The sequence below is a fragment of the Vicia villosa genome, unplaced genomic scaffold, assembly GCF_029867415.1.
Source record: "Vicia villosa cultivar HV-30 ecotype Madison, WI unplaced genomic scaffold, Vvil1.0 ctg.000364F_1_1, whole genome shotgun sequence".
Classification (NCBI taxonomy): Eukaryota; Viridiplantae; Streptophyta; class Magnoliopsida; order Fabales; family Fabaceae; genus Vicia; species Vicia villosa.
In genome coordinates this window covers 969,277-983,751 of record NW_026705165.1, presented here as the reverse complement: position 1 = coordinate 983,751, position 14,475 = coordinate 969,277, and the positions used below count along the sequence as shown (strand labels likewise).

Here is a 14,475-nt window from a genome sequence, read left to right as displayed (position 1 = left end):
AAATATATGCTTCATTGCCTATTGAATCTCACCAGAGCATTTTCCAAGCATTGAAACACATGAAAAACCAAAAACTTTTAGCATACATATTTTTTTTTAAAACTACAGCAGCAGTTAATAAATTAAACTGATGTCAGAATAGTGCAGCCAATAAAATCCATATGCAAAATTTTAAACAGCATCGTCTCGAGTATCAATACCCGCCTATAAAAAAAACTACAAAACAAGGCTCTGTATAATGGCATTCAAAGGCATTCAAGAGAAACTTCTTTTTTCTTCTATCAGGAAGATAGATTCTTAAGCACTAAGCTAACTTGCCTTTCAATGAACTTGGGATCTTACTCAAGGCCTTACTCAAGACCTTTTCATCAAACACTGCATACTGCTTTTTAATCTCGATGAACGCCTTTTCGGCCAGAGGGTCTACCTTGTCCTCAAACTTATCATAAAAGAAAGGAACCGTGTGCAACAGAACAAAGACTGCAAATAAAAAATATGCAAATCAGTAAAAATTCAGTCCATAACAAAAAAAATGTATCAAAATCAGTTTGATAAGAATTTTTCTTACTTATGTAGAACAAGGTCAAGAAATTGGCCGAGTTTCCCAATTTTGATAGAATCCACAAGCTAACAACAACCTAACAAAGCATCAACAAAAAAACCATTAGCGAAAGTGAGCAACATGACAATAATAGATTAGTTAGTTCTATACGAAAACTGTAATAATTGTAAATTAGTAAGACATTTTAGCTGGCATGCATTTCAACCCCGTAATTCATTCTATCCTACAGATTACTTATTTAAGAAAATAATAATTAATATGCATATGAACTAGCAAGTTTGCAATTGACTTACACCGAGGAATTTCTTCAAATCTCTTCCAGAACCAATATCACGCAAGGCAGAAAATCCTCTGTTAATTTCAATTCTCAATACAGCTGCAAACTCCAGAAATGGTTCCTCAGGAATATGAACTACCGGGATGTGAGGTGGAGTCCTACAAAGCATTATTTAACATTCATCACATGCAAATGATTAGATAAGATCTTGATCTAACATGCAAAATTGTGCCTCAAATCAATAAATGATTAGATAAGAGCTTAATCTAACATGCACAAGTGTGCCTCAAATCAACAAACCAACAGGTTCAGCAGAATCTTACTTGTGAATAAATGTATGAGCATTGGACCACAAGAACAACAGCGCAAGAACCAAAATCGAACTGTGACAGATGAGGGTAAGAAAGTGATACTCAAGCAGCTCAAAAAACACCCAAATAGCAGTTGCTACACCGAGTGCACCAGCAGATATCTTCTTGTTCTTCCATAAGAAGACATCAGCAGCTGCAATTCACAGTTGACCACAAGATAATTGAGCAATAATAAAACAAAAATCCAACATTCAACTTTTCTTCTAGACGCATGCATCATGATTCATGAATCAATAACAAGTGAGAACCAAATCAGCAAAACTATTGCAGTAAAAGTAAGAATCACAACATTCCACATCGAGTTTAGATTCAAATGGTATGTTAGATTCAACACTAGTAAATGATGAACAATGAAAGATCTTCAATTCAATACCATGCATAAACAACTTAAAAGATCTACACCAAACACAATTTTCATTCACAAGTAACGATAAATCAAAATGTAGCATTCAAAACATTACTATTTTCCACAGATCTAAACCAAAACAACAATAAAGTAAACAGTATCTAGAGAGAGCGATAGTAATTCATACACTTTCCGCCGCCGAGAACGGAATGAACGGGCTTCTCCCTTCCAAAGAGGCGAAAAACCTTGTCCTTAACAGATGAAGCAACCGGTTTAACAGATTCGGAATGAGAATCGGAGTCGGAATCGGAGGATGATTCGTCAAAGTGAAGCTTCTCGGTGATCTTTTCAAGCAATGAATCGCCGCCACTCGCTGCCGTCACGGTGCTTCCGGATTCGTCAGCCATTTTTCTCAGAAACCCTAAATCTTAGGAAAAAGTACAAAATTGGGGGAAAAAGTTCTTTCGGTTTAGGTGAGAGTTAAGAAATGAGTGTACTATGGTCTTTTATAGTGTTGTGTTTAACGAGGTTTAGATTCCGAAGCTGAGGTTCGGGAGTATTTGAATCTCGTACGGAGTAGACGGCGTTTGATATTTTGAGTAATTGTTTGTTTGATTTTTTTGACGCCGTTGAGATTGACGGTAATAATGTTAAAGTTTAAACTTCTAACTTTGCTGTATGTTCCGTGAAAATTGTTATTATTATTATTATTCTTTTTACAAATCCTTTCAAATTAAATCATGCCAAAAATAAGTATTTATCGAGATGTTTTCGAAATTAACTTTAAAATTTGATTATACTTGTGAAATTTTCTTACAACCATCAAAAAATAAAAATGAAATTCTAAAAATATGAATTTAGATTCGTATTCAAGCAAATATTTTTCTCTTAAGATAGTCACAACTCACAATACTCTTAAACATACATATTAATCAATTATTAATTTTTATTCTGTATTTTAGTTTTGAGATTTATTTTAATCCTTTAATTAAAAAATATTTATTTTAATTTTTTTTAAAACTTACTATGTTAATCATTTTTGTTTAATTAAGTATAAGAAAATTTAAAAATCAATCAATTAAAAAAAGAGAAAATTTTGAAGAGTTAAATAACTAATTTAAAATTTTTTTAAGTTAAGGACCAAAATCAATCTCAAAATTAAGATATGTAAAGGTATTAAGTCTTTTTTATTTTATTGGTAAAATTACCTTTCTTAAAAGGCAAAAATACTTTTCAATATAATGTAAAGGTATTAAGTCTTTTTTATTTTTATATTTATAAAGTTTGAGATTAATAAAGTCAGATTTTCTATGTCATTGAATTATATCATAATTAACGTTATGTGAAAGTTTATTTTAACATTAATCTTTGAATATCTTGTATAGATATGATTTATATGATAGAATGTTTCAATCCAACAATTGATTTTAAAAAATAGGCTTAATTGCAACGTTGGTCCCTCTATTTTGTTTTTTTTTTCGATTTTGGTACCCCATTTTTAAAACCACGATTTTGGCCCCCCTTCTGAATTTTCTGTTGAAAAAGAGACAAAAATAGGGCTAATTTTACAGAAAAAAGCAAAATAGGGGGACGAAAATAGCGCAGAAAACTTAAAAAGAGGACAAAAATAGTGATTTTTAAAATAGAGGGATCAAAATTAAAAAAAGGACAAAATAGGGGGACTAAAGTTGCAATTAAGCCTAAAAAATACTAATAGATTATATGATAGAATATTTCAATCCAACGATTAATTTTAAAAAATATTAAAAAATATTAATAGTGTATAAAAGGTCATTTATCTATATAAAAAAAGTAAAATAAACTATTTAAAAGTGTTAATATAAAACATGTTTTTAAATAGACTTCAAGCCAGATTTTCAGGTTCGTCTATATATTTTCATTTTTGGTGAATCCTACATCGAAGTTTTTTTTTGAATATCCATTTTTTTAAAAAAAATTTCAGAAATAACCAACTTTTCAAAATAATTCCCCAAATGTCACTTTTTTGCTATCTGCAACACGTTGTCGCCAGGGGGGGGTGGCGACAACACTTGGCCCATAACGTCGTCGCCAGGCCCATTGGCGCCTACATGCAATATTTAGGTGTTGTCGCCACCCCCCTGGCGACAACACCCCCCCTTAATTTTTTTTTTCCTTTTTTTTTTTTGTTATTTTTTTTCTTTAACATTATTTCCTCTTAACTTTTTTTTTATGTTATACTTCTCAATTATTATTTCAAAATGGATTTTATAAATAATTATTTTTTTCAATATTAATGTAATTTTCAATATTTTTCAATCTTATTTTCATTATTTCCACTTAATTTTTTTCATTATTTCCTCTTAATTTTATTCATTGTTTCCTCTTAATTATTTTTTTCAATATTAATGTAATTTTCAATATTAATGTAATTTTTTTCATTATTTCCTCATAATTTTTTTTCAATATTAATGTAATTTTTTTCATTATTTCCTCTTAATTTTTTTCATGGTATTATATTTTAGGTAATTTTTTACTTTCAATATTAATGTTTTCGGTACTATTTTCTCTTAAATCTTTGTAAATTTTATTGGTTCCAAATATTTTTTCCATGGTAATATTTGGTAATTTCTTTCAATATGTACCATGAACTTTTTTTTATTTAGTAATTTTTTTTGTGTTGTAACCCATAAAATTTATAAAAAAAAAGTTCATTTCATTGAAAAAGTAAATTACAAACATCATCGAAACTAATAACTATGTTGTGGAACTAGATCCACGATTGGGACATTTGGTCCTATTATGTCCTACCTCACGACATATACTACACTTCCTCTGCATTTTTTCAGTTACGTCCATCTCGGTTCTAATACGCCTGCTGTTTGGTCGACCGCTTTTATTCCGACGCATTAAATCGTTATGCCAAACTGTTTCCCCCTCGTACACAGGCCAATATGCTTCCATTGCTACCACCGGAAAGTAATTGTCGTATACGTTGAGCAACGTTGATACCTTGTAAATTTCTGATACCAAAGATAATGCATCAAAGTGAGTATGTGAACATGCTGCAAGGACATGGGAGCAAGGCATGCGATATGCTTGAAATTGGCCACAGTCGCACCAACGATCTGGGATATTGACGCGATACTGTTGTCGTGGAAGTCCCTGGTTGTGGTCAATTGTTTCCTTTACACTGAAGGTGTGGCCATGACGGTCGAACTCGGTCACCCGATGAGTGTTACCCTTGGCAGATTCCTGTTGTATATATTTCATGCAGACATCGCTATATACCTGTTGTGTTTGTAACACTGAATTCCACCTCTTACCTCGTGTGGCGAACAAAGTTGCCATCCGAAAATACGTAGCACTAACAATGGCAGTTACAGGTAGGTTTCGTATGCCTTTGAAAACCCCGTTCATTGATTCCACAAGATTTGTAGTCATGTGGCCCCACCTAGCCCCATCGTCGTATGACCTAGTCCATCTTGCTCTATCAATGCTGTCAATCCACCTCCCTGCATCTGGATTTGTCAACGCTATTTCTCGGCGGTAGTATTGAAATCCAGGTTGGTTTAAGGCATACCCCGCGTTCACCAAGTGGTTCTTCAAAAATTTATCCTTGATCTCTCTCATAAAATTCTGTGCTATGTGCCTAATACAGTAGACATGCTTAGACGGAGGGTTGTGTCAACCATTTGCCGGATTGTTGTATGCGCTGTCAATAGAAGCGTGCCTGTCAGAAATCAAACAAAGATTAGGTTGTGGAGCGACTCTAGCTCGGAGATTCTTCAGAAAGAAACCCCAAGCAGCAGCTGTTTCGCCTTCTACCAAAGCAGATGCTATTGGAAAAATGTTGCTATTTTCATCCTGCGCGACCGCCATCAACAAAGTTCCCTTGTATTTCCCATACAGCCACGTTCCATCAATTTGAATAATCGGATTGCAAAAACCAAAACCGACGATGCATGGTTGAAACGCCCAGAATAGTCTATGGAAGATTCCATTACCTTCGAGAGGGGTTCCGTCCTGGGACTGTGCCGGCAGTGTCTCCAATATACTAACAGTCCCAGGTGAATACAATTGCAGTGCAGCCAGGTAGCGAGGAAGTTGTTGGTACGATTCCTCCCAGTTGCCGTAGACTCTTTCAATTGCTTTCTGTTTCGCCAACCAAGCCTTTCTGTACGAAGGTCTGTATTTGAACACAGAAACGCAATGAGAAATAATTGTCTTCACCTTCAGAGATGGGTCAGTTTCGACCAGAGGAATGATGGTATGACATATCATGTCATGACTGAGTTTTCGATGATCTTGCGCCATGTTAGTGGTGACGCAGGTGTGGGCTTGAGATATCGAACGTATCACCCACGCGTTAAACTTCTTTCTGAACGATGCCTTCAGCATGTATCCACATTCCGGGTTTTTGCATGCAATAGTGACTCTCTCTGGATTTGATCGATCGGCTTTAAAATCAACACAATTTGCTAAGTGCCAATTTTTTATAGCCAACAGACAATCATCCTTCGAACGAAACGTGTCACCCTCTTTTAACTCCTCGCTTGACCTCATGTATGGATTGTAGAACATATCGGACGATGGCTCGTCCTCTCCTAAATTAAGCGTTGTGAAATGTGCCGGAGGTGAATATGCATGTGTATCCGGTACTCGATCCGGTACTGGAACTTCTTCGTCACCTTCATCTTCGGATTCACGATTCACCAACTCATCAACAACATCTTCTATATCAGTTTCTTCGTCAATGACATGCTCGGGTTGTTGTTCGTCATCAACAACAGGATCAATAACTTGTGACTGAATATTTTGCGAAGGAGCATTTTGTTCAACCACTATGTACAGTTCCAGATAATCATAACCAAAATGCTCATGGGTGAGGAACATGTTTTGAACCTCTAAGTCAGTTGTTATCTGTGATTGACAAAATATGACTGAGTTGTTAGGTTGAAGAAGGGGTTGTCGGTAAAATATCTGAGACACTTGTTCTCTTATTTTGGATTCGATTTTCCTTTTTAGATAAGAGAAATCTGATTGTCTATTTAGAGCAAAACGTGTTGAGTTTGTGTTTCTAAATAGAAAACCGTTTGTGTCGCAGTGGTATGTCTCACCATTCATATGAACATGAACTTTGAACTGCGAGGTGGATGCCATAATTTTGATATGTGTTTGTGAAAGAAGAAATGTGAGAATTGTGTTGTGTTGTAAAAGGAAGAAATGTTTGGGAAAGTTGTGATGGTTGTAAAAAATAGTATGTGAAGTAGTTCCTATATATCATGCAAGAAATCTTACACAAGGGTAATGCATGCAAGAAATGAAGCAATAATTCTGCACAAGATAGTAACTTTGACATGACTAATGCATGCCACAAGAGAATCTCGTCCCCACCTCTTACACAAGGGTAATGCATGCAAGAAATGAAGCAATAATTCTGCACAAGATAGTAACTTTGACATGACTAATGCATGCCACAAAAGATAGGGCTGCATGCATGAAGATAGGGGGAATCGTTGCAGGAATCTATCAGGAATCGCTTCAGGAATCATTACAGGCGCATGCTAGGGTACAGGAACTCGTTTCGGACGCATGCTAGGGACAGAAAACAGATGGGGACCATGTGGGGCCCTAATTTTTATTCTTCAAAATTATTGTTTATGTTTTTCCCTTGTAAATGAAACCCTAATTGTCCCTCTATAAAATAGGGTTTCTTGTGTGCATCAGTACACACACGAAAAAATGAGATCTCGAATAAGGCCAGATAGCACGCACCGGACTACTGAGCCTCCACCACCTGTAAGGCGTTTGGACTATCAACCTCCCATTGTTCGAAGAAACGGATACGTTATTTTCTCTGCCGTCAAACCTCCCATGCAGGTAATGTTTTGGAACATTCAATCCATGGACCAGCTTAAGAGAACCCTTCTCAGGTTTTTGGAGGGAGAGTGGAGTCAAGGCGAACAAATCAGATCTATCAAGAGACTTAGAACAAGGGGAGGTGCTTTTCTTGAAAGACAGCGTTGGTGGGAGACAATGGAGGACGACATTCAATGCACTCGAATGATGGAGGACAGAGAAGACATTGTCCTAACCGTTGTAATATCCTAGATGTTGCAGTTTCTTTATCATTTCAGCTACTTCTGTACCGTCCAATTAAATGCTCTGAGCATATATTAATGAAATGTTTTATTAACATTACAAAGTTTCCAATTAGTATTTAAGTTATTAATAATTAGCAAAATTATTTTCCGCGGTATTTCACCCACTATAAATAAAGGTGTGTGTGTGTGTGGAGTTGAAGTACCAACTCTTTCTTCATTCTTACTGCAAACACTAAAAATGAACTCAGTTTGGGCTGTCGTTTTTTTTGAGGAAGGTAGTCACATGCGTGTCTGCCTTAACCCCCATTGGAATTTCCAGAGAATTGTTAGAGCCATCAACACTGGGTTTCGTCAACTAGATGGTCCGACCAGAAAAGTTAAACAGATAGATTACCGTTGTCCATACATTACGTTGACGGATAATAATCCAGAAGGCACCTACATGTATTACTGGGACCGTGTGAAAGACGATGTGGACGTGGATCTAATGTTTTGGACACACAGTGGAGAGGTTAACCGAGGCGTTGAAAATCCACTTGTTCTTGCAGTGATACTCGAGTAGTTTAGATTAAGTGTTGTTGTGTTTGTTGCAATGATCGAGCGTGTACTACAAGTTGTTATGTGTTATTTTCTTAGATGTTTTGGTTTCTGTGTTGGTTATTGTCAATGTACCTTTTTAATTAATGAATGAATTAATGTTTTCCATAATATATATCTGCGCTAGTTTAATATAAAAGTCTCAAAATCTATTATAATTGTATGTTTTAAATGAATTAAAAATTATGATAATGCATGTCACAAATTATGATAATGAATTAAAATCTATTATAATATAAAATTCTCAACATCTAAATAAAAAATAAAAGTATATGATAAATCGGTGCATGCAATGGTTTAACATAATTTAGCATAACAAGAATGCATGCCTCTATAGCAATCTAGTCCCCCCACCACAGACATGACAAGACAAGACACTGCAGGGAATCTCGTCCCCACCACAGACTTGACGGGACAAGACACTGCAGGGAATCTCGTCCCCACCACAGACTTGACGGGACAAGACACTGCAGGGAATCTCGTCCCCACCACAGACTTGACGGGACAAGACACTGCAGGGAATCTCGTAATAACCTATGCATTTTGGCTATAAATATGTTCCCAAACTTGTTCATTTTCTTCATCACCTCTTATACTTTCATCAGAGCAACTTATCATCAGAGCAACTTTGTGTTTCATCATCAACAAACATGTCTCTCCTAACTATGGGTCAAGAGCATCGAGGCACCATTGCAAACATTGCCACTTATGTAAGTTTGAGTAAACACTTAATTTTTTTACTTAAATTTACTAATTTCAAATACTTATGGGAGGTGTTTTTTTTATAGGATGTCACGAGATTTAGGACCCGTGCTGGTAAGATGAATGCTCATGACCCTTTGATTGTGGACTACGTTAAACGTGCGGGATTTGGTGAGGTAATGAACTTAACACATACCTCAGTTGATATGAAGTTTATATTAGCATTGTGTGAGCGTTGGAGGCCTGAGACTCATACTTTTCACCTTCCAATGGGTGAATGTACCGTCACTCTAGAGGACGTGTACATGTTGTTGGGTCTCAAAACAAATGGAAAGGCAGTGTATGGAAATGTCCAACAACCAAACGCCCTATGCGTCGAACTGTTGGGTGTGGATTTAATAGAGGGTGAGGGGCAACAAAGGGGTAGGGGCCAAGGTATAAAGCTTGCTGGCCTTCAGGAAGCTTATGTTGGGCTTCAATTGGATCAGTTTTCTGACGAAGAAACTATACTGCGGAAAACTAGGATGTATATTATGTTGTTGTTTGGTAGGTTTCTATTTCCCGAAGGCACGGGAAATAGTGTTAATTTTATGTACTTGTGTTTACTTGGGGACATTGATGCAATAAAGACATATAGTTGGGGTTCGGCTGTGTTGGCATACCTATATAGTTCCTTATGCAAATGTGCAAAAAAGGATAGTTGTACATTTAGTGGATGTGCATTCTTGCTACAAGCATGGGCATGGTGGAGGATGCCGGTATTGGCCCCTGCAAATCCAAACAGTTACGCCTTCCCTTACGCTTCAAGGTAACTTTTGGATCTTATTTTAATTATTGCTTTTTATTCTATTATTATTGGTAACTATATTGATTTATATCTTTTAATGTGTTTAGGTTCAATGCACTCGGAATGGATTGGTCCAAAACGCCTGATTCCAAAATCATTTTCTACCGCCAGCTATTAGATCGACTAGGACCCCAAGAAGTAATACCTCTAAAAATGTCCATTTTCTAAATATATTTTTAAAAATAACTATCTTCTATATTCTGAAATTAATATTATTTGCTTTGCAGTTTATTTGGCGTCCTTACTTGGAATTGGACCACGTACCCGACCTTGACGAGGCGGCTATTTGGACAGCAAAATCACCCATCATACGGTTCACCACTGTGGAGATGCACCCGAGTGACCGTGTGAAGCTCCAATTCGGCATGCATCAAGGTATCCCTGACCCACCTGAGCCTGACTGTTTGGGACGTTGGCATCTTGCGAAGGTTAGCGAACAGTGGTACGTACAAAATTACAAGTCCTTTGCCATAGAGCAGCGTAAAATATGGGCTCGTCGATCAAAAACGGTTCTAGAATTTCCTGTGGCGCCGGGAGAAATGAAGCCAACTGTTGAGTATGTAAACTGGTACAGATCCGTCACAAATCCTGAAATGATTGTGTCTGCCCCTTTCTATTTAGCTGACCCGCGAGCACAACCTCCATATTTTGGAGGACAACAACAACCACCACCAAATTACCACCAACAACAACAACAACCACCGCCACCAAATTACCAACAACAACCACCACCAAATTACCAACAACAACATTACCCACAACAACACCAACAACAACAACAACAAAGTTACCACCAACAACCAATGCAACCACAAACACCTTTTTACCAACAACATTCCCAACAACTCCACCAGTTTTTTCCATCCCAAACTCAACCACAAAATCAAGAATTCCATGCAGGGAGCTCTTCTAGATCATATTTCCAGGAATTCCATGCGGGGGGCTCTTCAAGATCACCACCAATGACCCCCGACATGGGCATAGAAGAAGAATACCCGCAATACACCACATTCGACCAACACACATCACAGTACCCCAGCCAACAATTTGACTTCAACACACCGCCACCACCATTGTATTTTAACCAAACCGGATCCACCACCAACTTCCAAAACTTCCAGGCTGCACCCACTAGGAGAAATTTTAACCCGCCTAGACACAGCTTCGACAGCGCCGCGGGCACCCGCCTATCCTATGGAGGGAATTCTATAGGTCAAGATGTTGAAGACCCAGGTTTCATTCAGGGACCGTCGACTATGGCACAAGACGAACCAAATAGAGGGGGGCGTCGTCGCGGAAATAGGGGGGCATTACCAACTCGTGACCCGTCTACACGACCCATTCGGCAACCTCAATGTGGATCGTACCATGGTCCACGTGGCGCGCAATAAGATTTTTATTTGTATCGTGAATGTATTTTGTAATGTTTTTAATTATAATGTATTTGTATCGTTAATGTATTTTGAAATGTCTTTAATTTTAATGTATTTTTATCGGCAATGTATCGTTATTGTATTTTAATATATAATTATTTTAACGAATGTCCAACTTTCAAAATAATGAATCCACCACCAACTTCCAAAAATAATTTTAACAAGATAGATAAAAAAAACAATATAAAAAAATTATTGAAAATTGTATTTATTAAAATGAATGTAGTTAAGAGAAATTATGTTAAAAAATTGTAGTTATTAATGAATGTATTTACTAAAAAAATGAATGTATTTACTAAAAATAATATTAAAAAATTGTAGTTATTAAAAAAAAATACTGAAAAAAATTTAAGAGAAATTATGTTAAAGAAAAAAAATTAAAAAAAAAAAATGAAAAAAAAAAATAAGGGGGGGTGTTGTCGCCAGGGGGGTGGCGACAACACCTAAAAAATGCACATAGGCGCCATTGGGCCTGGCGAATACACCCAAAGCCCATTGTTGTCGCCACCCCCCCCTGGCGACAACGTGCAATATTTTGCTGAAAAGTGACATTTATGTAATTTTTTGGAAAACCTAGTTATTTTTGGAATTTTTTTTAAAAATATGGTTATTCAAAAAAAAAATTCTCCTATATCACCTCTTATATATTCTTTGCAAAAATATATCAATATAAAATATAAAAATATATTCATTCTAGTTCATGTGTTTCAGTTATGTACCTCCTGCAATAAATTTTCCTTCTCAAACTAATAATTTTTTTCAATAAACTAACATTATTTAAAATTTTTCAATTATATATAGATAAATAATAATAATAATACTATTTTCGTTTTTATTATAAAATATTTTTTCAATATATTTTATAATAAAAATGGAAATAATATTATTATTATTTTTCTATATATCAATCTATTATAATTAAATATATTAAAATAATGTTATTTTAAGGAAGAAATTTATTATTTAATAAAGGAAAACTATATATATATATATATATATATATATATATATATATATATATATATATATATATATATTAAAAAATATAATTATTATTGTATAAAAAGAGTTATAATTTTTATAAAATTAACATTTATTTAAAAATATAGAAAAACAGTTTATTAGTGTTGTAAAACAACTCATAATTAACAAAAGAAAATTCTTTTCAAAAGTGATCAAATAAAATAAAAAAGATTGTGTGATTAATTAAAAGAATTGATTAATGGTTGTAAGAGAAGAAACTGATTAATGGTTGTAAGAGAAACTAAGATTTAGCTATCTTTAGTGTATATTAAAACTTAAATAAATGATTATAAAAATAGTTAAATGAGAGAGAAAAAATAGTTAAGAGAGATGTAGACCTAAAGTTACAAGCATAAAAAACGAAGTCACTCAATTTATTAGTGGATGCAGTCTCATTCCGTCAGTATGAACGTGGCTACTAACCATTGGAAATATGAATAACCTAACATTTTGGGCGGCACCAGTTTATTTGTTCATCCACACCAGGAAGAGATCCGTGCTTCCGCACGGGTAATGCAATTATTATATTGTAAAAATAATTAAAAAATGTAGTAATTTAGAATTTTCAAATAATAATTATGAAATTAAAAAAACAATAAAATATTTGTTAATGTGATAACACATGAATGAGTTTTAATATTATAACACTTAAATATTATCAAATACAAATGAAATTTTTTAGATATAAATGCAAAATTTGAAATGATTTACTTTTTTTAAAAATAAAAATTAATCATATAGATTTAATTATATTGAATAATCATACACAAAGAAGAAATATAATTGTAGGGAGAAAACATTAATATTTAAAAATACAGATTTTGTCTCTTAAAATAGTGATTGATTAAACTAAAATAAATATTGTCTTGTTAGTGACCCGTAAGATAAATACATTTTTAATATTATTAAAATTAAAAAATACATTATACTATCATGCAATGGATATTATTGTTTAAAATTCTTTAAATACAAATAAATTTGAAATGAATTATTTAATTATTTAATAACTATACAAAGAAAAAAAATTGACCCATGAGACAGAAAGAGAATAATTTTTTTTAACATTTAAAAAAATAAATAAAATATATATTCTGTTGATAATGACCCGTAAAATACAACCTACTAACATGTAAATTTATTTAATATTGCATAAAATATATTTAACAACATGTGAATTTAAAATGAATGATTTAATTAAAAATAAATAATAATCATAAAAATTTAACTATATCAAATATCAATATATAAAAAATAAGTAAGTTAAGGACACATGAGTTCTTTGTTGGGGTTAAGCCCCACCCACATGTCCAAGAGATGCATTACATGTCTGTTTTATTGAAAGATGATATGTTAAGGAGAAAATCAAGAGGAGAATGAAAATGTACTCAGTGATACAAAATTACAATATTTTATTACAACTTTTTTTTGTTTGTTAAAATAACGATACAAATTATCATATCCCTCGCCACTGGCCATCTATTAGTGGCTTAGTAAATACAGAAGATGAGATACATGGTTGGAAAACGAAATAAGACAAAAAAAATTAAGGGTAGCTTAAGCATTTCCACGACAAGTAGCACCAGGAAGTGAAAATTTCAAAATGCAAATCCAAATATATCATAAAGCTGCAAGATGCTCTAGGACATGTTAAAACATGAAACATAATAATTGGAAAACATAATAATTGAAAATGTTAAATTTTTTTACATTTCAAATCTAATGTGTAAAACGAAAAGTTTGAAACGTAACATGATATCATTTCTATATTATAAAAAAATCAGATACACTTCTTCCACCACAATGCAACACAACTGTGATTAAGGTTGCATCAATTGCATTTAACCGTGATATCAGTTGTAATTTCAAGGATTATGCCGTGAACAAATTTTAACCGTGATTACAAACCTAATCAAATTTTATCTAATATGAGCTTAATGGTTAGTGGTAAAATTACCTGACAAAATCTTCAACATCACCTATGCAATTCGAAGGTACTACTGCTCCTTCACCCTCTTCAAGAAGCATACCAATCTCAGATAAACCATCAGGTTCATTGAACATCAATTATGCAAAATGAAAATAATCCAATGGTAACCAAAGATAGAAACAACATTTATACCTGGAAAATTTGATTTAAAAGACTAAGAAAAATAACATATGACTCTACAAAGCCTTTAGATAATACAGTAGTTGCTGAGAAACCAATTCCATATATGTCAATTTTCCTGTTC

General features: G+C 34.1%; 1 protein-coding gene across 1 annotated transcript; it reads right to left on the bottom strand.

Moving 5' to 3' along the window:
* Window positions 1-60: 60 nt before the first annotated feature.
* On the bottom strand, window positions 61-2,042 carry LOC131627492 (reticulon-like protein B1). Its single transcript, XM_058898345.1, has 5 exons — window positions 1,744-2,042; window positions 1,163-1,343; window positions 856-997; window positions 569-638; window positions 61-480 (listed from the first exon to the last, which is right to left on the bottom strand). The coding sequence occupies exons 1-5, from the start codon at window positions 1,961-1,963 to the stop codon at window positions 305-307; spliced, it is 789 nt and encodes a 262-aa protein (XP_058754328.1). The 5' UTR covers window positions 1,964-2,042; the 3' UTR covers window positions 61-304.
* Between the last annotated feature and the right edge of the window lie 12,433 nt (window positions 2,043-14,475).